Genomic DNA, 24,813 nt, shown 5'->3' with positions numbered 1-24,813 from the left:
TGCTACCCTTCTCTGCAAAGGGCCCAGCCCTGCAGACCCACATGCATGGGAGCAGCCCTCGCCCTATTCTCCAGTGGGACTACTCCCCGAAAGAGAGTCGCTGTGCTGGACCCAGGCCTGGTAGTGCGTCATGCACAGCGGAAGGAAGGGGAAGGTGTCAGAGGTTCAGGAATTGGACTGTAGAGGTTGAGCATGGAGAGGAAGGCTGGCCCCGTGGCTAGGCCTTACCTTGAGAGCCAGATGACCAGGATTCAGTTCCCAGCTTTGGTTCGCTCCCTGAGTGAGCTTTGGTTGGTTGCTGTGCCTCTGTTCCCGTCTGTAAAACAATAATTATACCTCGTAGAGAGCATCAGTGGCTCTCAACACGTGGCATAATTGTTGTGCATTTCCCTTGCACCGCCATGAGGCAGGACAGGACTAGCATCCCCACTGCACAGAGGCTAAGTGACTTGCCCAGGGTCACACCAGAGGCCTGTGACAGCCCAGGAAGTTCACCACGGGCCTCCCATGGCTGAGGCTGCTACCCGAGTACAGCTCTTGTGCATGGGAGGGTGGGGCATGAGGATAAGTCTCTTCTGGATTGAGGGGCTCAGATACGCTGGTCATGGGGGCCAGGTACCCAAGATAGCAACAGAGCCTGAAAAAGCAGAAGGAAGGCTGCCCTTCTCAAACCAGGTCACTGACACCCCAGAACTCAGCCCCCTAGAGACTCACCATGCTTGTTGCGGTGAAGGGGGGCCCAGGTTTGCATGGAATGGGTGCCCTTTACTGCTGAGCTTTGTAGGCCAAGGTTCAGGGCAGATGAAGCAATGACTGGCAGGGTTGTGAAATCTGTCAGGGAGGATGTGGTTTATAGTTGCACTGTGCAGATCCTGGAGTCCAGATTTCCCCACTGGGCAGCAGGCACCAGCTGCTCCCAATGGTCTCCCCAGCCCTGTACGGTGCTTATGGAGAGCTCCCTGTGTTCCCAAAATGCCTTTCACACGCATGGGCCCACAGTGAACAAGTGAAGGAAAGAACCTCCAAGCCTTAGACAAATCCTCCTTTTCCACCCTTGGAGCTGGGGGCCTGATTTCCCCCGCCCTGTGGTCTCTTGGGACAGATCAGTGATGGCCACCTGCTAGTCACACTCCTTGTTCCCCAGGGACACATCTCCTAGCAGGCCGAGAGGACAGCCAGGGCTGCTCTATCCTCTCCTCTTGGCCCAGGGTCACTGGCAGTTCAGGGGGGTGAGATCTTACCACTGCAGCTACACCGAGAGGATAAGATCAAGGTGCCTCGTATCGCTATAGCTTATTCCTCTTATCTGTGCTGAGGCAGGGCCCAGGAGCAAGGTGTGGCCGTGGACAAGCACATGGTGCTGGCTTGGCCTGGGCCCACCACTGGCACCATCCGGGTGCAATTCCAAAGTCTGCTTGGGTCAGTGGCACATTGCAGGGCTGCTGAAGGCCCCTGCCCCTGCTGGGCCATGGCACCCACTTTATTAACCCCACATGGGACATTTGTTCTGGGCTGTAGTATTGCAAATTCCTGAAAATAAGAACAACTGATAATCATTGTAAAGCACCGAAGAACAGCAGGACATCCAGCTGTGCCGAGCACGTTCAGGGTACACCAGAGACAGTTTGGGCTACAATGAAGATCGTTTGGCTTTTCAGAGACAGTGAACAGGGGTCCCAATGGGGCTCACAACGGAAACTGACTTTAACCTCAGACTCTGGCCCCAGCCCTTCCCCGCTCTTATCCTCTGCTGCCACCACATGGCTATCTCCCTGCAATAAAACCACTGTTGTTTCTCTGCAGCCTTTATTCAGTGATGTTGGTTTCCTCCTCCAGCCCCATCCCAGGATCTGGTGCGCTGTGGCCATGAACACGGATCAGCTGCTGAGCTGACTCCGAAAACCCAGCCACAGGGACAGGCAAACTGCCCGCGATCTGGGCTTGGGCAAGATCCAGGGAATACCTGGGGGCGGGAGAGGCCGGCACTGACTAACGGAGACCTGGGGGTGAATCCTTCTGGGCTTGGAGACCCAGCCACCCTGGCCTCCCCAGGGTGACCCCACCAACACAAGGCAACATGGAGGCCTCCTCACTTTGGAGCCCAGAGGGTCTGTTCTTCCTGTCCGGGTCCCTGCCTCTAGCCCCCCAATGCTGCCAGACTGGTCTGGCTGGGAGACGCTGGTGTGGAGATGCAAGGAGCAGGGGAAAGCTGGAAGGCAGCAGGGAGAGGGACCACACCAAGGGGCCCTTCCTGCTCATGGCAAGTCGCCCTATGTGCCCCGCCCACCAACGCCCCTGAGAACCTGTCCCTTGGGGAGCCAGGCCGAATGCCCGGGCCTGGCAGATGGCTAGGGTGGAGTTGGAGCCAAGAGGTTCTGTGGCTCCCAGGCAGTGACCCCTGGCTCAGAGACCTGGACCCCAGGGGTAGGGGGGTGGGGGTGGAGCAGTGGAGATGCCACCTCAGCACTCTGGGAATAGTCTAATGATGGAGAAAAGAGGAAAGGTGCTGCAGGAAGAACCAGGGGTCCTAGGAGCCCAGTGCAGACTGAGCGCCCACCCCTCCCCTGCCCACCATGGAGGCAGCTAGCAACGGGTAGATCCCTTCCACCCGAGACTGAAGGATATAACCCAGGAATGAAGATGAGTGTCGCTACAGGGGAGGGAAGCAGGACAGGGTGGAGAGGCTGAGAAGTGGCAGGTAAGGTAAAAGCACTGGCTGGAGGCTGTAGTGGGGAATGCGTGTCCAGGTGGGGTGGCCCCTCAGTAGCAGGGGTCTCCATTGGGTCCTGGTCACAGCACAGGGGAACTCGGGAAGCTTTAGGGTCTCTAAAATCTGCTATTTAACAACCCCATTAATGTGCTTTCCCTGCGTTTGGGGGCAGAGGGCTCTGCTTCCCAAGGGTCTCCCTTTCCCGCCATCCCCCACGCACACCAGGAGAGCGGGGCTTGCCCTGGAGGGTGTCCTGATCAGAGCTGGGAATGCTCTGGGCATGGCTGGCACGGCACAGCACCCATCAGTAGGTCTGTGGTGTCAGGATGAAGAGTCGGTCCTCTTCCCTGCGGATCCACTTCATGAGCTTGTTGACGGCGCTGACAGCGGCTGCCTTGGTCCCCAGGGGGCTGTAGCACACGTAGAGCTCGAAGGCACTGGTCACCTACGGAAGGGATGAGAGCGAATCCCAGTCAGTGCCTGGGCACAGAGCCTACCTCCAGATGCCAGGAAGGGTCCGGAGGATGGCCAAGCGATGAGGTCACTAACTTAGGAGATGGGGGTTCAATTCCTTGCCCTGTTACAGACCTCGGCCCAGATCATGTAGTCTCTCTGGCCTGTTTCCCCATCTGAGCAATGGGAAGGGCAGCACTGCTGCATGGGTGGGTAATGAAGATATGTACATTAGAGACTGCAAGTGGACAGGGCTTTCTACCTCCTAACTGGGGAGCAAAGGTTGTTGGCACGTTTCCATAATCATCATTGTCCATTCTACTTATGAAAGTTTAAACCCTGTAAGGGCCATCCCTTCCCCCCAGGAGCTCCCTGGATTTGTACTAAAAACCGATGGATTTAACCTTTCCATCCCAGGCAGATGCTCAAGTTATGCCCACTCATGCCATATACTAGCAGCTACTTTTCCTAGAACGCAGCAGCCCTCACCTCTAACATGGAGATGAGGCCTGTGGAAAGGCCTTGCTGCACTGCATATTGGAAACTATCTCAGCTCAGTATGGAGCATTGCATGCTGCAATGGGTACATGCTGCAATAGGTGCATCCTGGCACATCAAGGACCCCGACAAGGCTAGGGCTCTCCCACAAAAGCCAGAGCAGGGGGCAATCCCAGGCTTGCAGAACAACACTAGAAGTCTCCTGCCATGTATTCACATTGTATCACCATGGGGTCCCACAGCATCATTGTGCTACAACCTAAAGGTCACACAGCTGTTGTGTGAGGATGCACGCTAGAGATGGCCTCTCAGAAGAGCAACAAAAGAGTACGGCAGCAAAGAAGAACGTTGACAAATTGGAGCGAGTTCGGAGAAGAGCCAGGAGGCTGATTAAAGGATTGGAGAACCTGCCTTATAGTGAGACACACAAGGAGCTCAATCAATTTAGCTTAATAACAAAAGGGTGAGGGGGTGACTTGATCACAGTCTGTAAGTACCTAAAAGGGGGACAGATATTTAACAATGGGCTCTTCAGGCCAGCAGGTCTAACACAGCCCAGTGAGCGGAACTTGAAGGTAGGCAAATCTAGACTGGAAATAAGGTGTACATTAACAGTGAGGAGAATTAACCGTGGGAACCACTTACCCAGGGTTGTGGTGGGTTCTCCATCACTGACCATTTTTAAATCCAGATGGGATGTTTTTCTATAATATTTGCCCTAGTTCAAACAGGGATAATTGGGGGGCAGTTTCTACAGAGGGGGGCAGACTAGATGGAATCATCTATGAAACCCCTGGTTACCTGGTACATCATGGTTGTCACTGTGTTGCAAAACCATGGCCATTTGGAACTCTGTGATGGGGCAGGGCTGGAACTCAGATCAGCCTGCCTATGCCAAAAGCCCAGGACTCTGCCACTTGAACTAAAGGAGATTCCCCTGAGCAGCAAACAATATAGGGCTTATGACACACCTGAGCAGTTCTTATTTTCTCTCTCTCCCCAGGTATTTCCCAGGCACTTATCCTAACAGTGTGTTGGTATCCAGGTTCCATGCAGAGGAAATTCCATGCAGAGGACAGTTGAACATACACGCTAACCAGATCACTTCAGTGTACTCTAGCTCTCCTATCTCAGCTTGTTACCCCCATTATGGCATATTGGTCTTTGCCCCCTCTAGTGGCTGGTCCTAATAAGAGGAGAAAAGTCTACTACCACTGACAGCACTAGTCCTTTAGCTCAAATGACAGAGGCTTGGCTGGTCCATTACGACCTCTCTAGATGTGGGGCAGCTGATGGAAGGATGAGTGGTTCTTACCCAAGCCAGGAGATTTTCGCTGGGTCCTGTGAAGTAGATGTTTTTCAGAGGGCGGGAGGAGTTGTGGGCACGGCTGTGCAGGTACTGGTATAGCTCCAGCAGCCTCTGCTTCTCCTCCTCGCTGACATAGGGAGCCTCAATCTCAGGGCTGGAAAAACAAATTGCCCTTTGATTAACCCCCCAGAACATTAACCTGACCAGGGTAAGCTCCACACAACAGAGCAATGGAACTTCTTGTCCTCTGGGCACCCCCTTGGGTCACAGAAAGCTACTGAGCCCAGTGGGAAGCATGTGCAGACCACCCACACACCTTGCACAGTGATGGAGATCACCAGTAGCCAGCATAAGAACGGTCATAGTGGGTCAGACCAAAGGTCCATCAAGCCCAGTATCCTGTCCTCTGACAGTGGCCAATGGCAGGTGCCCCAAAGGGAATGAACAGACAGGTTATCATCAAGTGATCCATGCCCTGTCACCCAATCCCAGCTTCTGGCAAACAGAGGCTAGGGACACCATTCCTGCCCATCCTGGCTAATAGCCATTGATGGACCTATCTTCTATGAATCTATCCAGCTCCCTTTTGAACCCCGTTATAGTACTGGCCTTCACAACACCCTCTGGCAAGGAGTTCCAGAGGTTGACAGTGCGTTGCATGAAAAAATACTTTCTTGTGTTTGTTTTAAACCTGCAACCTATTAATTTCATTTGGTGGCCCCTTGTTCTTGTATTATAAGAAGGAGTAAATAACACTTCCTTATTTACTTTCTCTGTTCCACTCATGATTTCATAGACTTCTATCATATCCCGCCTTAGTTGCCTCTTTTCCAAGCTGAAAAGTCCCAGTCTTATTAATCTCTCCTCATATAGAAGCCGTTCCATACCCCTAATCATTTTTGTTGCCCTTTTCTGAACCTTTTCCAACTCCAATATACCTTTTTGAGATGGGGCAACCACATCTGCATGCAGTATTCAAGGTGTGGGCATACCATGGATTTATACTGAGGCAATATGATATTTTCTCTCTTATTATCTATCCCTTTCTTGATATTTCCTAACATTCTGTTCACTTTTTTGACTACCACTGCACATTGAGTGGATGATTTCAGAGAACTATCCACAATGACTCCAAGATCTCAGCACCCACCTGTGTCTGCCAGCTCCTTGCAGGTGACTCTGATGGAAATTGCACACTAGCTGGCACCTGCCTGTCACTGCCAGCTCCTCTCAAGGAAACGCTTGGACCCAATGAAGGACCCAGCATGAGGAGTTATGAAGAGCAGCTAGCCTGCAAAGTGAGGAAGAGCATGTCCTTCACCACTCCCTGTCTCTGGTGCAAAGAGGTCTGGGTAATGTAAGATGCAAATGAACACACAGGCCTTGCTCGATCACTGCAGTGGAGCTCTTCCCAGTGTTTGCTTTTTGCCAGGATTTGCCATGGAGGCCTCTCTATGCCCCCCCAGTCCACACCAGTCTTCAAGCCACACACAAGGGGACCTTCCAAATGGCACTGCCCTGGAAGCCTGGCAGCTGTTCCTAGACCAGAAACAGAGGTCCCTGAGAATCAGTGCCACCCCCAATGAGGGACAGTCCAGGCTGCTATCCAAGGAGCACTCTGGGCCCAGCACGGGTCTGGGGGATGGGTGTAAGTGAGCCCTCCAGAGCAATCCATTAGGAAGGCGGCTGCAGTTGGAGTCATACACTGCAGCCTGGCTGGGTGTTCCCCCTCCCATCATGCCACCAGTGACGCAGCTCCCCGAGCTGGAGCAGTGCTGGGAGCACTAGTGCAGACAGGGTCTAGACCCACTGGCACCAGCTGCCTGGAGCCTGGCCTACCTTGGCCGGCAGCAGGAAGCTGCACTGGTGGGAGCAGCAGTGGGAACATGAGGCACCTAGGCTGGTGCGGTGGGTGTCTTCTCCCGAGCACCAATCACTGTCAGGGTGGGGAAGCTACTTCATGAGCTCCCTGACTCTGGCTGCTGGGCACCCCCTTGGAGCTGCCACCCTGGAGCCCTGTGCCAGGCCTGCAGGGATCCCCTCTGCACTGAATGCCCCCCACAGCCCACTACTCAGGGCACACCTGAGAGAGATCCACTCTACCCCACAATGACATACCCCAGGGCTTCGTGTATCCCTGACTTGCCCTTTGGTGCACGAGGTGCCGCGTGTGGCTCTAATATAAGGGCAGCTGTAAGCACAAGTGGTGGCTCTGGGGCACCCCAGGATCTGGCAGGCAGGGAAGCACCCCTGGCTGGCACTGATTGGCATGGCCACAGCTGGGAGCTACCCCTGTGCTCTGATGGGCACAGAGCAGCCCCAGGGACTCATCCCAGCCGTGCGCGCTCCCCTCAGCTCCGTGTCTGGCGATGGAGACTATGCCCGCCTCGACTCACCTGGTGAAGAGCCCTGAGCTCTTGGATTTGTAGATGAAGTGTCGTAGGTCTGGGATCCCCACCTGGGAGACGCTGTAGAAGGGGGTGCGCAGTGCCTCCAGCAAGGCATGGGACACGCCACGCTTCCGCAGGCGCTCCTGGAAGCGGCGCTTGCAGTCGGAAATGGTGAAGAAGTCCTCACGGTCGGTGGAGACCAGGAGCAGACACAGGTCCTGCTCCAAGTATGAGATGTGGGCATGGAAGAAGCCACTGGAGTTGAACTTGGGTAGGCAGATGGGAGTCCAGGCCTCACCCTCACGGAAGGAGGAGGAGGAGCTTATGAGGTTGAAGAGTAAATGCAGGTCAATGGGGTGCAGGAACTGGTCCTTTCTCCTCACCAGAGACACTAGTTGGTTCCTGGACAGCAGGATGGAGAACACCAGGCTTTTGGCCTTGGCCTGCTGGAGGCAGGTGCTCACGGTGTCTCTGAGCCCTGCTGCCATCGGCAGGCTGCGCGCGGCACCCATCAGGAAGCTGGGGTCCCGAGCCATCAGGTCCAGCAAGTTGTCGGTGATGCGCTCAGAGCCCGCCAGCAGCCTGCGCAGGTCATAGTTCTGCTTCTGCTGGAAGATGTGGTTGAGCTGGGTCCAGGTGACCAGGCTGAGGATCTGGTAGTAGATGTAGAGGAGCTCATGGGCGATCTCCTGCTCCGACTGCCGCGTCCGGGCCATGGCCACCAGCACCAGGGGGCTCCGGCGCACAAAGACCACCTTGTAGCCATCTGCTCGGCACAGGAGGAAGAGAGAGGGACACATCAGCCCAGGGCAGCACACCGCTGGAAAATACCAGGGAGCTCTCGTGGCTCCGGAGGGTCAGCAAATGAGGCCATGTCTGTGCTACAGGCACTACAGTGTCAGAGCTACGTTGTCATAGCTATGCCAGCACAACCCCGTAGCACAGGCACAGCCTACACCAACTGATGGGTGTAGGAACACCACCTCCCTGAGTTTGGTGGGTAGGTCTTCTGTTGGCCTAGCTGCATCTACACCAGGGGTTAGGTTGTCGTAACTATGGGAAGCACCATAGCTATGACGACCTAACCCCTGGTGTAGACGCATCTAGGCCAATGGAAGACTTAGCTACCATCTCTTTGCAGCTAATCAACCTACATTTTCAGTGTCAGTCAGGCCTGAGAAGCAAGGATGGCTGCCTTGCAGTGAGGTGGACACTGAGGGTAGGCTCCTCCAGCAACCCAGTGCTCCTGGACCTCGCTAGGGAAGGGAAACCAAGCACTTCCCCTGCACTGTGTCAGAGCCACGGGCTTTCGTATGCCCTTTCCAGGGAGACACCAACACACAGGCCCCTGGTCTCCTCATCTGCCTCCCTCTGTAACCATCTCACAATGCCCCCAATTTGCACGCACATTCAAAGCACTCACCAACAGCAGATGACTGGATTCACACATGCAGCTGTGGTAAATGCACTTGCAAATCAGGCAGCTGTGTGTGCAGCTGGAGGCTGGGCCCAGTGCCTGCCCTGCTCCCAGGACAGCAGTGAGCTCCTGTCCAAGCTGGTGCTCCAGCCGCTCTGTGCAGCGGTCGTCAGCGGAGCATCACGTCTAAGATCCAGCTAATACCCCCCGAGGCAGCATGTGCCCTCAAGTGGCCCCTGCCTGCAATGGTACCTGCATGGATAGACCTGATGGCATTCTTCTCTGCCTCCAGGAAGGACACCAGGGCCATCATCACTCCCATGGTGCTGGACAGCGCCTCCTCTGAGCCGTAGCGGGAATACACCGGCTTGCCCGCCTCGCTCAGCACGAACACATGCTTCTGATGCATGCGCCAGGCTTCCATGGTCACGTCCTCATCCTCCTTCTCTGACCGTGCTGAGTCCCTCCGGGCCGTCTGTGGCGAAAGATCCATCTCGTTCTCCTGGCTCAGCCTCATCTCCTCCTCCAGGTCTAATGCCATGCCCGTCAGCTGTGTGCTGAGCTCACTGAAGTCCTTGCTGATATGTGCCATGCTGGTCTGGTCTGCCTGGTCCCCTCGCCCTTCCTCAGGGCTCCTGGACGCAACGTCTCCATCCTCGGGGCTTGTCAGGTCCTCATAGGACCGGGTGTGAACAAACATTCCCCCCTCCTGGCCTGCCCCTGGAAACCAAGACACCGGAGAGCTTTAGCCTCTCCTCTCCAGTGCCAAGATGGCTGCTCTAAGACAAGCTAGGACAGTCAGCTGGATGGTGGGGAGAAATAAGCCAGACCCTGGGAGACACCACCACAAATGGAGGGGAACCCCACTTGAGCCCTGCAGGACCAATAACAAAGTCAGGCTCGTGTGTCCCCATCCCCCTGCTAGAGAGAGGCCCCAAGTCTCCGAACCCCACCCTGTGCCAGAGCCCCATCTCTGTAGCAGAGCAGGCCAACTCCTAAAGCAGAGCCAGCACCTCTAATGCCTGCACCCAGGGCCCGGCTGGCTCAGCCATCGGGCTGTCCAGGCACCTGCAAAGAGAAAGCAACATGGCTGACCGAAGAGCCTAGCAGTCCTCTGACTGCTGCCACAGAATGGTGCTGCCAGACCTATCTGTGCCCTACTGGGGCTGCGCACACAAAACCCCTGCACCCCTGGTGATGCTGGCAGGCCAGATACCAGCTTTTTTCCAGGCTGCAGGCTTTAGCTAAGAACTGACAAACTCATAGCTGAAGACCAGACCACTTCACCTGTATGGTAGTTTTGCTCAAAAGAGGTATTACATTCTTATAAGACATTGGGTGTTTTGACTCTGTGAAATGCTTGTAAGTTGCTGCCTGCAATAATCTCGCTTGCAATGTCTGTATCCCAGGCTATAAGAAGAGAGGTAAGTTTTATTTTATAACTTTGAAAATGTTTGCTCTGAACTTGTGAACCCAGGCACAGGAATTGTCCCCCCACCCTTCCAAAATCAGGTGGGCCATCAAGAAACATCTCAATCCAAAGGATTAGTTAACGGTCCTATCCGCACCTTGGAGATGCTACCTGCAAGGAAGCTTGTCCTGTGGACTTGGAAGCTGAATGAAGAAAATAAAACCAAGTCACAGGAAAGTTTTCCATCTTTTTGGCTGTTTGAAATCTGAAGGGACAGAGACTCTTAAGGCCATGTCTATGTAAGCAGAGTCAGGATGAGCTCCACCCTGACATCTGGTGGTGAGGTGTTGCAAGTTGTGGAAAAGAACTTCAGGGGCTGATCTCATTTGCATAGGCACACCCACCCCACCTAGAATGAGGCCATAACTGCCCAAATGGTCACTTTGGCTGTTGTGGGATCCCCAGTGTCTCTGTTACTGGGGCGGGAAGAATAAATTGTTATTACCCGTATTATGGGAACTGTGCTTGGAACTGTACTTGGCCTTTTGTTATGATGGAGGGACTCACCATCAACTAAGTAGCACTCGCTAGGCAAGGGACATGGGTTCCAAAACTCTGTGAATTGAGAGAGAGGCTTGAGACAGGTATTTGTACCTGGTGGTGTAGGCCCCTTTGTGAGGGCCTGAAACACCAATTGTACCTCTGTCTCTCTCTACTGGGGAATGTCAGAGCTAATTTTGGGTCTATTAAGAGTCTTGCTACAGGTACTGTGCTGAATTCACTTTGGCCTTATGGTGCACCAGCACTAAGGCTCCCCCTACCATGAGCTGGGATCACTGAGCACTGTGTCAAGTAGTGGGGAGCTGGAAGAACTAGAGTGCAGTGGTGCTGTTTGTGGATAGGCTGGTGGAGTGTTCGTGAGATGGTGAGGGGAGCTGTGCAGGGTGGAGCTGATCGTGAGACAGCGATGTGTTCATGAAATGGCGGAGAGAAGTGTTTGTGAGATGGCAAGCTGTGCAGAGTGGAGCCGGTTGTGGTGGAGCGGAGCCCTGTGGGGCAGTCAGCTTCAGGACACGTAAGGTGCCCCTTACCTCTTTCCCCCCACACAGGCACATTTTAGCCAGACTGGGGAGCAACACTCTGCAGATGAACTTTTGAACTCTGGGGCTGGACTTTTTGAACTTTGGGTGATTTGTGGATTGCTGGACTCAAGAGACGTTTGGGTTGTGGGACTCAAGAATTCGAAGGAAAGGATGTGGCCTAATTTTCTGGGGTGGGTCTTTGCTCATGGTTTGGTTAATGAACGCTAGTTGTGGTGTTTCCCCAATTTAACGCTGATGTCGTTTACCTCATGTTATTAAAGATTCTCTGCTACACCAAGACTCTGTGCTTGCGAGAGGGGAAGTATTGCCTCTTTGAGGCACCCAGGGGGTGTGTAAGATTTTCCCAGGTCACTGGGTGGGGGCTCGAGCCAGTTTTGCATTTGCTTTGATGAGAGGGAACCCCTGTGTACTGAACCCGGCCCTTGCTGCTATCAACTTGGCCTGGCAGAAGGGTTACATCTACGTGACCACTTTTGTCAGTATAACTTATGTCGCTCAGGGGTGTGAACAAAACACACCCTGAACGACATGTTACACCGACAGAAGCGCCATTGTGGACAGCGCCGTGCTAGTGGGAGAGCTTTTCCTGTTGACACAGCTACCACCGCTTGTGGAGGTGGTTTTATTATGTCAACAGGAGAGCTCTCTCCCACCGGCATAGAGCGGCTAAAGAAGCACTCTTACAGCAGCACAGCTGCATTGGGACAGCTGTGCCTCTGTAAGCTTGCTAGTGTAGACATGGCCTAACCTGAAGCCAGAGATCCCCAGGGGCTGCCTCTTGAGTCCACCCTGAAAGAGATTTTGAATTGACAGATCACTGCAACTCAGTCGCTCTTAGGATTAGATGGTAACTCATTGGTGTGGATATATTCCCTTGCTTTAACCTGTAAATAACTCCCTTATACCTTTTTCCTAGTTAATAAACCTTTAGCTTGCTAATGACAGGACTGACCAGAGGCGTTGTCTTTGGAGTAAGATCTAGGGAACCAACTGATCTGGGGTAAGTGACTGGTCTCTTGGGACTGGGAGCAACCCAAATGTGTGGTGTGATTTTTGATGTAAGTGACCATTTATCACTAAGTCCAGTTTGTCTGAGTGGCAGGACTCTGTGACTCCATGGTGAGACTGTGACAGTGATCCAGGAGTTCACATTTTTTACTGGCTTGGTGAAATCTGATTATAGACCAGACCACCAGCTTGGGGTGTCTGCCCTGTTTGTGACTGTCTGTCCTGAGGTCGGCACTCACAGTCCTGAGCCTCTCCAGACAGTGTGACCACCACCTCCTCCCCCTCCCATCCCAGCACAAGCCTGGGGCAGGCGCCTTGTTTTATGGCCTCTCTTATCTCTGCTCCGGAGCTGTGGGGAGACTTTAGTCTGGGCTGGGGAGGCAGGCACCCTGCCAAGGCCATGCAGAGCTGTGATTTAGAGATGCTGCCCAAGGCATAACACAGGGGATTGGGCACAGGGCAAGGGAACCCCCAGCCCCTGCAGCCTTTGCCCGCTGAGCCAGCCCCAGCACTGGGGATTGGTGGAGGGAGCCTTGGCCAGCCCCTGCAGGGAGCGTGGAGCAGGGGGTGACTGAGCAGAGTAAACCAGCCACCAAGGGCCCAGATGGCATGCTCCTAGTGGGGTTCCCTCCCAGTGGGCACGACCTTGATGCGGGGACCGAATGACAGCCCTTGTGATGCTGTGACTCGCACATTTAAAGGGCCAGTGCTGCACCAGGGCAGTAACTTGGTTTTTCCCATAGATCACGCCAGACTCCATGGCACCATCCCTCACCAGGGAGTGCCCTCTGCAAACCGTGCTATCTAAATCCCCCCATGGGCTAGGGGCGGGCACAGATTGTTCCTCACCCCTCACTTGACAGCCAGTCCAGCAAACTCCCTGCAGCCCAAGCCTGCATTACCCTTTGCCTGAGGCCCCTCTGTCAGGAGGTTTCCTGGAGCAGCAGTGGGGTGGGTGCGTTAAAAGGGCTGGCAATGCGTCACCACTGGAGCTGCACTGCCAAGGTCCCAGAGGAAGGGTCGGGCGTCCCCAGCCGGAATGGAGCTCCTTGCTGCTAGGCCTCCCCCACAGGGGCCTGCTCCCCTCAGTGGAACCTCAGGAGCAGTCAACATGGATTCACCAAGGGCAAGTCATGCCTGACCAACCTGATTGCCTTCTATGATGAGATAATTGGCTCTGTGGATATGGGGAAAGCTTGACTTTAGCAAAGCTTTCAATATGGTCTCCCACAGTATTCTTGCCAGCAAGTTAAAGAAGTATGGATTGGATGAATGGACTATAAGGTGAACAAAAAGTTGGCTAGATCATTGGGCTCAACGGGTAGTGATCAATGGCTCGATGTCTAGTTGGCAGCAGGTATCAAGTGGAGTGCCCCAGGGGTCAGTCCTGGGGCCAGTTTTGTTCAACATCTTCATTCATGATCTGGATGATGGGATGAATTGCACCCTCAGCAAGTTCCCAGATGACACTAAACTGGGGGGAGAGGTAGATATGCTCTCTGGGGGGAGGAGGGTAGGGATAGGGTCCAGAGTGACCTAGAAAAATTAGAGGATTGAGCCAAAAGAAATCTGATGAGGTTCAACAAGTACAAATGCAGAGTCCTGCACTTAGGAAGGAAGAATCCCATGCACTGCTAGAGGCTGGGGACCAACTGGCTAAGCAGCAGTTCTGCAGAAAAGGACCTGGGGATTACAGTGGACGAGAAGCTGGATATGAGTCAACAGTGTGCCCTTGTTGCCAAGAAAGCTAACAGCATATTGGGCTGTATTGGTAGAAGAATTGCCAGCAGATCAAAGGAAGTGATTATTCTCCTCTCTTCAGCACTGGTGAGGCCACATCTGGAGTACTGCATCCAGTTTTGGGCCCCCCACTACAGAAAGGATGTGGACAAATTGGAGAGAGTCCAGTGTGGGGCAGTGAAAATGATCAGGGAGCTGGGGCACATGACTTATGAGGAGAGGCTGAGGGAACTGGACTTGTTTAGTCTGCAGAAGAGAAGAGTGAGGGGGGATTTGATAGCGGCCTTCAACTACCTGAAGCGGGGTTACAAAGAGGATGCAACTCGGCTGTTCTGAATGGTGGCAGATGACAGAACAAGGTGCAATGGTCTCAAGTTGCAGTGGGGGAGGTCTAGGTTGGATATTAGGAAACACTATTTCACTACGAGGTTGGTGAAGCACTGGAATGGGTTACTTAGGGAGGTGTTGGAATCTCCATCCTTAGAGGTTTTTAAGGCCCGGCTTGACAAAGCCCTGGCTGGGATGATTTAGTTGGGGTTGGTCCTGCTTTGAGCAGGGGATTGGACTAGATGACCTCCTTAGGTCTCTTCCAACCCTGATATTCTATGATTGTCTCAGCCCCACCCCCTCCGGCAAGTCACTCCATGGGGAAAGCTGACCTCTCTAGCTCCATTCCACCGTGCCCATGGTGGTGAGACACCAACCCAGAATCCTCGCCACTGGGGTCACTGCAGGTCCCCTGCCCTTCACAGGCCTGTTAGTGCCATTGTTCTGAACACGTTCGCAACACCCTATGCTCACTGTCCTCTTCTGCAATTCCCTGCTTGCTGATTGGCTGGAGCATCTGATCTGCATAACAACTGCACAGTTAGTTCTCATTAACTATAGAGGGCTTGTGGGATGCTGTCTCGCCTATAAATCCCTGGGCTGGATGGCTGCCCCACCAACCATCCCACAGCAAACATGGCAGCCTTGACTTCTGACATGTGTCCCCGTTCCATCACAGAGCTGTAACGTTATTGACATAAACTGTATGATCATTGTTGCAATCACTGTTATATATTTGCAGCAAATATTGTACAAAGGTTGTCAAGTGAGATGTCTATGGAAAGGTTGTAGTTTTCTGGTTATGATTATCTGTCTGTATGTGTGTATCATTTTTGTATTTGAATTTATGAATATTGGCTATGTACTTGTATCTCAATGTGTTTTGATTCTAAGTAGCCTCAGTGAATCATTTGGTCAGCTTCTTGAGAAAGACTATTCTCAGTAAGCACCTAATCAAGAAACACTTAAATGACCATGGACTTTGGGAGACGCCAATCCACAGCTGAGCTTTCCTGGGAACGTTCAAACTAACACGTAAACAATGGCGTCGGCCTGCAAAAAGCTGAATCATTCATGGACATGTGACGTGCCCAGGTGGCTACAAACTCCATTTTGTTACTGTGATTTTGCAAGGAGAACAAAGGGTTTCTGCCCACAAGAGAAAGAATATAAAAGGCCCTGGAAACCCCTCCATTTTATCTTCAATCCTGCTTCTTACCTCTGGAGGAACTTTGCTAAAAACTGAAGCTCTGAACAAAGGACTGAATGACCCATCCAAGCTGTGGATGTACTCCAGAGACTTGATTTGAACCTGCAGTTTATTCCATCACTGTTACAATCCTGAACCAAGAACTTTGCCATTACTGTATGTAATTGATTCCATTTAACCAATTTTAGCTCTCATCTATATTTCTTTTTATGAATAAAACTTTAGATTCCAAAGGATTGGCAACAGCGTGATTTGTGGGTAAGATCTGATTTGTATATTGACCTGGGTCTGGGGCTTGGTCCTTTGGGATCGGGAGAACCTTTTTTCTTGTACTGGGGTTTTGGTTTTCATTACCATTCGTCCCCATAACAAGTGGCACTGGTGGCGATACTAGGAAACTGGAGTGTCTAAGGGAATTGCTTGTCTAAGGGAATTGCCAGTGGGGTGAGACCAAAGTCCTCTCTGTTTGGCTGGTTTGGTGTGCCTTAATGGCAAAGAAAACGCAGCCTTGGCCTGCAACTGCCCTACTCTAAGCAATTTGTCCTGAATTGATATTCTCAAAGTAATGTCCCATCAAAGGCTGCATCGTTACACCAGCCAACCCCCATCATTCCACCCAGGATATCTCATGAAGGAATTCACTATGTGGGATCAGGAGGGGACAGGGTAGAAGGTCAGGCGGCCATTTTTGTTGTAGGCATGACTTGGGGCGCCAGTCAGAGTGAGAGATCTTCCCAGCTGTGGAGTCGGGCCCCTTCTCCTGATCTGTTCCCAGGTGGAGAAAGCGGCTCAGTTATGATGTCTGTTCTAATCCCATAGCAGCTTCAGAGCAAGGATGGTGACTCTTCCCCATGCTGGCTCCAGGGTCACTCCCAATTCTAGCTCTGCCACCATGGGATCAGTGGCACTGGACACTTTTAATAGTGGAGGTGCTGAAAGCCTGACCCCTGTCTGTTTCTCCCCCTCCCCCCAGATCTGGGGCTGGGAGCAGGGGGCCATATCTCCCGGAAAGGGGAAAGTGGTCAAGGCTGGTGCGACAGCTGGACGCAGAGGCGGGGCTGGCAGTGGAGCCCTGTGTGCAGGGCTGGGAGCCTGCGTGCAGGGCCAGGGGGAGCAGAGCCCCAGAGCAGGGCTGGCAGCTGGGATCCTGGGCGCAGGGTGGCAGGCACTCCCCACACCCCTAGTTCCCGTGCCTATGCATGGGACAGCTTAATCCATGGGGATAACGTCACGTGATCAGCCCGGAGACGGGCCCTCACACACGTCATTCCTGCTGGTTGGCCTGTGCGCCTGTCCATCGTCCCAGTCACGGTACCTCAGCTAAGGTGGCCTGCTCCTCCCAGTCTCCTTCCCAAGCTAACCCGGGAAGTGGAAGAGGAAGTTGTTTTCGCCCTCTTCCCCCCGAATACAGCAGAGCAATCACACAGCTGGAGTGAGCATGGCCCCTATGAACCATGCAATAATCCCCTGCCCCTACCTGGTTCCGTGCCCTGAACCAGCCCTGGGGTGGGGCTCTCCGACCTCTCCATGGGTTGCCCATCTGTTGGCACCAAGGACCCGTTGGGGACTTCCCAGCCTTTCTTCTTGTGAACATCAGCAGCCATTCTTCAGAGGCTGGCAGCGACCTGCACACAAAGAAGACTGTCAGCACTCCACATCCAGCTGCTCTCTTGCCTGGTCTTGCTGCTCCCCAGCGTGGGCAGACGGAAGCACCACGTCATAGTGAGCATCACATCAGAGCAGTGGTGAGGGGGGAAACCTAACCAGGAATGTCTGAGTGGGATGACAGGAGCAATGGGGAATGGGCCAGAGGGTAAGTAGCTCAGTTCTCTTTGATCATGGTCTGGAGCTCATTAGGGGGAGGTAACAGCTGGGTATGTCTCTGGTAGCACATGGAGCAGGAGTGTAAAAGCCATCTCTGCACCACCTATCCATCGCAGGTGGGACATATCTACAGGAGGTACCTCTTCTACGCCCAGGCTGAGATTACATCTGCGTTACTCAGCCATGGGAAGGGCCTGGAGTTCTCTCTTCCGTTGTGGGAGCCATGCCACAAAAGGGACAGTGGTAGATGGGGGCAGGTCCTGGGGAGGGTGATAAGGGAAAGGGCACGTCCTCTGAGAAGCCCTGACAAGCTTTCAATGGGGGCATGTGGAGCAGAAGCCTTGGGACGATCCTTGGAGCGCTACTGGCTGCTTTGGGCCAGAAGGGCCAGTTGGAGGAGCCGAGTGGGGAAGAGTGGTCAGAGGGAACAAGACCCATCCCTCATTAATGGGGCTGGTCGGTCTGAATGAGGGGAGGTGATGGCTCTAGAGATCCTCAGAGCAGTAACATAATGAAAGCGGGTGGGAGCTGGGTGGGAAGGGTGAGAAGCTGGCATAGGGAGTTAGTCAAGCATGGCTCATTCAGTCACTTCCCCATGGCTGGCCCCAATCCCGACCAGACTCCTGAACCAGCTGCATGCCAGCACCTCACCGGTCCAGTGGGAGAATGTGGGCAGGAGGAATCGGCGTGGAGCCTGGAGCCATTCTGGTGTGAGAATTTCTCCCCCCCAGCCCCCCCCCCCCCGCTTCCTCACTCACGCTCCAAAAGGCTTGGCTCTCATGAGGAAGAGCTCCCCACACTGCTAGCTTAAGCAGAATCCATCCCAGCCACTCACTCGCTGGGGAGTGATGGGGGAGCACAGAGGAGGCCAAAGAGATGGGTGTCCTGTCCATGCCCACCCCTGCCCCCCTTGTTCTTAGGCCTGTCACTAGCACCATCCCACCACTGCTACTGATTGTTTTCTTGGTGTCAAGCAAAGATGTACTGAAATGGCTAGAGACAAGGCTCAAACTCTGACAGGAGCAGGGTGGCCTAGTGAATTGAGCGCTGTAGGGGGGCTCAGAAGAGGCAGGCTCTTGTTCCTGGTTCTGCTGTTGGGTGACCGCCCTTGTGCCTCAGTTTCCTCATCTATAAAATGGGGATGATGCTGACCTTCTTTGTAACACACTTTGAAAGCTAAAGATAAAAGAGCTCAGCCTCCTTGACTAGACCTTGAGCAGAGCTGAGATTTTGGTCACATTAGCATTCACCGCCTAATTCTCCTGACTCAGTTGGGGTGAACAAAGCTCCTGGAAAGGCGTCACAAAAGCTGCTCTAATACCGGCAGGGTTTCTTCTCTTCCACAGTCCCATTTAATTGATCCCATTGGTTTTCTCTTTCTAGGGCCTGAGGCCAACTCACTGGTCCCCTTGTTACTTGTCCTGGGTTTGGGTTGAATTCACCTCTGTGCCATGTGAGTGCCTAGCCACCACTCAAACCACACTGGAGTCCTGTGACACTAGCCCATGCGCTGGCTTCTCTGCCCAGAGAGGGATGGCAGTCTTTCCTTTGCACTGGCACTGCTTCACCTCTCCCTGCATTCGGTGTGTGTATTTGAAATGGATAAAGCACAGAAAAGAGAAGGAGTGGCTTAGCCAACTGAACAATAACGATACTTCGCTTTTACCTAGTGCTTTTCATCGATAGATCTCAAAGTGCTTTAAGAAGGAGGTCAGTACCATTATCCCCATTTTACTAATGGGGAAACTGAGGCACGGGGAGGGACTGACTGGCCCAAGATCAATCAGCAAAGCAGTGGCAGAGCCAAATATTAGTCCCAGGCCTCCGGGGTCCCAGTCCACTGAATCACCCTGCAGTAGCCTGTAAAGTTGCTAGCAGTGATAGTCTATCTCATTGGATAGCGGGGGTTTCCCCCCAGAAAACCTGCAAGCCATTGTCACATAAAAAGTTGGATAACACACCAAGTGCAGCCTACAAAAGCAATGCCATGTGTGACCCTCAACTTTGTTTTCCCTCATGGTGCAATAAGTTGTTTTTTAGATTAAATATGCTCATGTTTGGCCACCATTTTTCATAACTGATAGTTCATCTGTCAGCAGAACCTGGCCCATGAAATCTTCAGAGAAACCCATGGAGAATTGGCCACTCTCTCCTAGGGCTTCAAAGAGGACTGAGGCCACAGGGTTCCCTCAGCTTAGCTGCCTTTATTCAGAACGGCCACCATCGCCTATTCCTCTTACCATGAGGGAAACCAAGCTGCCTTCAGGGGAAAGGTGGACCTCCCATGCTGAGGAAGAGAAAAGTACTGTGAGGAACAGGTGAATGGAGACATGGGCAGCCTGTGGCCCTCGGAGAACAGTGGGAGACCACAGTTGTTTTGAAAGTGGGCAGATTTTTGTGGAATTCTCTGAATATTATTATTCATCCAGCCTCCTTATCCAGTATGGCCAACCTCAGGAGAGCCAAACTCATGAGTGGACCCCCACATACCATGCGGTTGGCCCCCCAAATCATGGGACTTCAAAAACATCCTCAGACCATGGTTCCCAGCCTGTCTTTTGCCTTTCTAACTTCCCTCCATTCCTGTGGCGCTGCATGTGTGATCCTTTCAGGTTGACAAGGCAACCTCCAGCACACACTGAAATACACGCCTCCCCCTGGCTGCTCAGAGGCAGCCCCCACTTACCCTCTCCGCACCCCTCAGATGGGGAGCTGCCATCCCGTGCCTATTACTGGCTTGACTCCCCGTCCCGGGCTTTGCTGCTCCCCGGGGCTTTTCTCCTACCTGGATCCCAAGGCAAGGAGAAGTGCTGAGGCAGCGGGAGGCATTGCTGGTGGGTCCAGGGCCTTGGACCCAGCAGCAGCTCTTCCCTGATTACCCCCTCCATTGCCTCTTGCTGCCCTGGACCCCCTGTATGTGTCAAACCCTGTGACTCCCAATCAGTTCATGAGTGTTGGCTTGGCAACACTGATATTGCCTTCTCTTGGCTGCCAGGAGGGGACTCCCCTCACCCACCTGGTTGGGGGACCTGCCAGGCTGTCCCCTCCATCTGCCTCCCATCACTGTCCTCTGCACCCCCCAGCCTGCCTCCTGTCCCCACATCCCCCTAAACCTGCCTCCTGCCCTGCCCCCCATGCCTGCTCCCCATCATGCTCCCCATCCCCCTTTCACAGGGTCTCTGCTGCTCCTCACAGGCTCTTTGGCCCATCCACCCCCCTGAGCCATAAACTGGCAGCCATGGGCCTGTGGGCATAGCGTCAATCTAACTGAAAACAGTGGGAGGGAGCAGCCAGCTTTATTCAGGGCAGCTTTCCACTCTCATGCAGATAGCCTGTAGGGAAATGGAGGCCCCATTGCCAGGAATGGGAAAAGGTGGCCATTTTGAATGAGAGAAAATTCATGAGTTGGTGGCACGCCTTTCATCATATTTCCATAAGACACATGTGACAGGTTGAATCACAGAAACCCCCTGGGAGCTGCCACCTGATGTGCCCAGACTACTTCTGCTCCTGCTTTTTTCCTACCCTGGCAGCTTAGGACTTCAGTGCCCTGCCTGGTTTGAGCTAGACCTGCTAGCCTGGTGCAAACCCAGACCCAGGTCTGAACCACATTCCCTAACAGCTGTAGGCTTAACTGAAAGCAGCTTACAGAAGTGTTCCTGTCTTTGACACTCAGATGCCCAACTCCCAGTGGGGTCCAAACCCTAAATAAATCAGTTTTACTCTGTATAAAGCTTATACAGGGTAAACTCATAAATTGTTCGCCCTCTATAACACTGATAGAGAGATATGCACAGCTGTTGGCCCCCTCTCCCCCCAGGTATTAATACATACTCTGGGTTAATTAATAAGTAAAAAGTGATTTTATTAAAAACAGAAAGTAGGATTTAAGTGTTTCCAAGCAGTAACAGACAGAACAAAGTGAATTACCAAGCAAAGCAAAATAAAATAAAACCCACAAGTCTATGTCTAATAAAACTGAATACAGACAAAACCTCACCATAGAATCATAGAATATCAGGGTTGGAAGGGACTTCAGGAAGTCATCTAGTCCAACCCCCTGCTCAAAGCAGGACCAATCCCCAATTAAATCATCCCAGCCAGAGCTTTGTGAAGCCTGACCTTAAAAACCTCAAAGGAAGGAGATTCCACCATCTCCCTAGGTAACGCATTCCAGCACTTCACCACCCTCCGAGTGAAAAAGTTTTTCCTTATACCCAACCTAAACCTCCCCCACCGCAATTACTCCTTGTTCTGTCATCTGCTACCACTGAGAACAGTCTAGATCATATTGCTATTGCCAGAAGACTGTGGCGGGCGCCAGACACCCCGCCGCCGAAATGCCACCGGCGAGAAGCAGCAGTGGCAATAAATGTCGCCGCCGAAATGCCGCCGAGAAATGACAATGCTTCTCAGCAGCATTTCAGCGGCGGGGTGTCCTGTGGGTGCACAAAAATGCCCCGGCGGGTGCCATGGCACCCACGGGCACCGCGTTGGGGACCCCGGTCTAGATCCATCCTCTTTGGAACCTCCTTTCAGGTAGTTGAAAGCAGCTATCAAATCCCCCCTCATTCTTCTCTTCTGCAGGCTAAACAATCCCAGTTCCCTCAGCTTCTCCTCATAAGTCATGTGTTCCAGTCCCCTAATAATTTTTTTGCCCTCCGCTGGACGCTTTCCAGTTTTTCCACATCCTTGTTGTAGTGTGGGGCACAAAACTGGACACAGTACTCCAGATGAGGCCTCAAGTCCCTGGATCTGCTGGCAGTGCCCCTACTCATACAGCCCAAAATGCCGTTAGCCTTTTTGGCAACAAGGGCACACTGTTGACTCATATCCAGCTTCTGGGGATTACAGTGGACGAGAAGCTGGATATGAGTGTGTGCCCTTGTTGCCAAGAAGGCCAATGGCATTTTGGGATGTATAAGTAGGGGCATTGCCAGCAGATCAAGAGACGTGATCGTTCCCCTCTATTCGACTTTGGTGAGGCCTCATCTGTAGTACTGTGTCTAGTTTTGGGCCCCACACTACAACAAGGATGTGGAAAATTTGGAAAATGTCCAGCAGAGAGCAGCAAAAATTATTAGGGGACTGGAACACATGACTTATGAGGAGAGGCTGTGGGAACTGGGACTGTTTAGTCTGCGGAAGAGAAGAATATGGGGGGATTTGATAGCTGTTTTCAACTACCTGAAAGGGGGTTCCAAAGATGATGGATCTAGACTGTTCTCAGTGGTAGCAGATGACAGAACGAGGAGTAATGGTCTCAAGTTGCAGTGGGGAAGGTTTAGGTTGCATATTAGGAAAAACTTTTTCACTGGGAGGGTGGTGAAACACTGGAATGTGTTACCTAGGGAAGTGGTGGAAACTCCTTCCTTAGAAGTTTTTAAGATCAGGCTTGACAAAGCCCTGGCTGGGATGATTTAGTTGGGGATTGGTCCTACTTTGAGCAAGGGTTGGACTAGATGACCTCTTGAGGTCCCTTCCAACCATGATATTCTATGATTCTATGATTCTATGAACTGCCGCTTAGCCAGTCGGTCCCCAGCCTGTAACCGTGCATAGGATTCTTCCGTCCTAAGTGCAGGACTCTACACTTGTCCTTGTTGAACCTCATCAGATTTCTTTTGGTCCAATCCTCTAATTCATCTAGGTCCCTCTGTATCCTATCCCTACCCTCCAGAGTTTCTACCCCTCCTCCCAGTTTAGTGTCATCTGCAAACTTGCTGAGGGTGCAGTCCACGCCATCCTCCAGATCATTAATGAAGATATTGAAAAAAACCGGCCCCAGGACCGACCCTTGGGGCACTCTGCTTGATACTGGCTGCCAACTAGACATGGAGCCATTGATCACTACCCGTTGAGCCCGATGATCTAGCCAGCTTTCTATCCACCTTATAGTCCATTCATCCAGCCCATACTTCTTTAACTTGCTGGCAAGAATACTGTGGGAGACTGTATCAAAAACTTTGCTAAAGTCAAGGAACAACTCATCCACTGCTTTCCCCCATCCACAGAGCCAGTTATCTCATCACAGAAGGCAATTGGATTAGTCAGGCATGACCTGCCCTTGGTGAATCCATGCTGATGGTTCCTGATCACTTTCCTCTCCTCTAAGTGCTTCAGAATTGATTCCTTGAGGACGTGCTCCATGATTTTTCCGGGAACTGAGGTGAGGCTGACTGGCCTGTAGTTCCCAGGATCCTTCTTCTTCCTTTTTTTAAAGATGGGCACTTACATTAGCCTTTTTCCAGTCATCTAGGACCTCCCCCAATCGGCATGAGTTTTCAAAAGGTCATGGCCAATGGCTCTGCAATCACATCCGCCAACTCCTTTAACACCCTTGGATGCAGTGCATCCAGCCCCATGGACTTGTGACTGTCCAGCTTTTCTAAATAGTCCCGAACCACTTCTTTCTCCACAGAGGGCTGGTCACCTCCTCCCCATGCTGTGCTGCCCCGTGCAGTAGTCTGGGAGCTGACCTTGTTCGTGAAGACAGAGGCAAAAAAGGCATTGAGTACATTAGCTTTTTCCACATCCTCTGTCACTAGGTTGCCTCCCTCATTCAGTAAGGGGCCCACACTTTCCTTGACTTTCTTCTTGTTGCTAACATACCTGAAGAAACCCCTCTTGTTACTCTTAACATCTCTTGCTAGCTGCAAATCCAAGTGTGATTTGGCCTTCCTGATTTCACTCCTGCATGCCTGAGCAATATTTTTATACTCCTCCCTGGTCATTTTGTCCAATCTTCCACTTCTTGTTAGCTTCTTTTTTGTGTTTAAGATCAGCAAGGATTTCACTGTTAAGCCAAGCTGGTCGCATGCCATATTTACTATTCTTTCTACACATCAGGATGGTTTGTTCCTGTAACCTCAATAAGGATTCTTTAAAATATAGCCAGCTCTCCTGGACTCCTTTCCCGCTCATGTTATTCTCCCAGGGGATCCTGCCCATCAGTTCCCTGAGGGAGTCAAAGTCTGCTTTTCAGAAGTCCAGGGTCTGTATTCTGCTGCTCTCCTTTCTTCCTTGTGTCAGGATCCTGAACTCGACCATGTCATGGTCACTGCCTCCCAGGTTCCCATCCACTTTTGCTTCCTCAGTTCCAGTAAGCTTCCTTTTACAAACTAATCTCCTTCTAGTCCGGGTCCTGCAACCACTCACGCCCCCTGTAGTTACTGTCTTTTGTTCCAGTTTCTTTCAGATATCCTTGGGGGTGGAGAGGCTCTCTCTTTAGCCAGCTGAAGACAAAATGGAGGGGTCTCCCACGGGCTTAAACAGACTTTCTCTTGTGAGTGGAGATCCCCTCCTCTCGCCTATGCAAAGTCCAGCTCCAAGATGAAGTTCTGGAGTCACCTGGGCAAGTCACATGGCCATGTATGTCTCACAGTTTTTACAGGCAGAAGCCATTGCCCACAT

General features: G+C 52.5%; 1 protein-coding gene across 2 annotated transcripts in view; it reads right to left on the bottom strand.

Moving 5' to 3' along the window:
• Window positions 1-722: 722 nt before the first annotated feature.
• MON1A (MON1 vesicular trafficking associated A) overlaps window positions 723-24,813 on the bottom strand; it is a 32,903-nt gene continuing 8,812 nt past the window's right edge. Inside the window, exons 1-7 of one of the 2 annotated variants that reach the window (XM_073352613.2) lie at window positions 23,462-23,625; window positions 19,641-19,687; window positions 17,054-17,201; window positions 9,030-9,497; window positions 7,367-8,126; window positions 4,977-5,124; window positions 723-3,155 (exon numbers count right to left, since the gene is read on the bottom strand). In XM_073352613.2, coding sequence (XP_073208714.1) covers window positions 3,015-3,155; window positions 4,977-5,124; window positions 7,367-8,126; window positions 9,030-9,497; window positions 17,054-17,180 — 1,644 coding nt within the window. In that variant the 5' untranslated portion in view covers window positions 17,181-17,201; window positions 19,641-19,687; window positions 23,462-23,625 and the 3' untranslated portion in view covers window positions 723-3,014. Of the gene's footprint in view, window positions 3,156-4,976; window positions 5,125-7,366; window positions 8,127-9,029; window positions 9,498-17,053; window positions 17,202-19,640; window positions 19,688-23,461; window positions 23,626-24,813 lie in introns of those variants that run through there. The other variant, XM_073352612.1, reaches the window with a different exon arrangement.

Source organism: Lepidochelys kempii, chromosome 7 (genome assembly GCF_965140285.1).
Source record: "Lepidochelys kempii isolate rLepKem1 chromosome 7, rLepKem1.hap1, whole genome shotgun sequence".
Taxonomy (NCBI): Eukaryota; Metazoa; Chordata; order Testudines; family Cheloniidae; genus Lepidochelys; species Lepidochelys kempii.
This window is presented reverse-complemented; position numbering and strand designations above follow the sequence as displayed.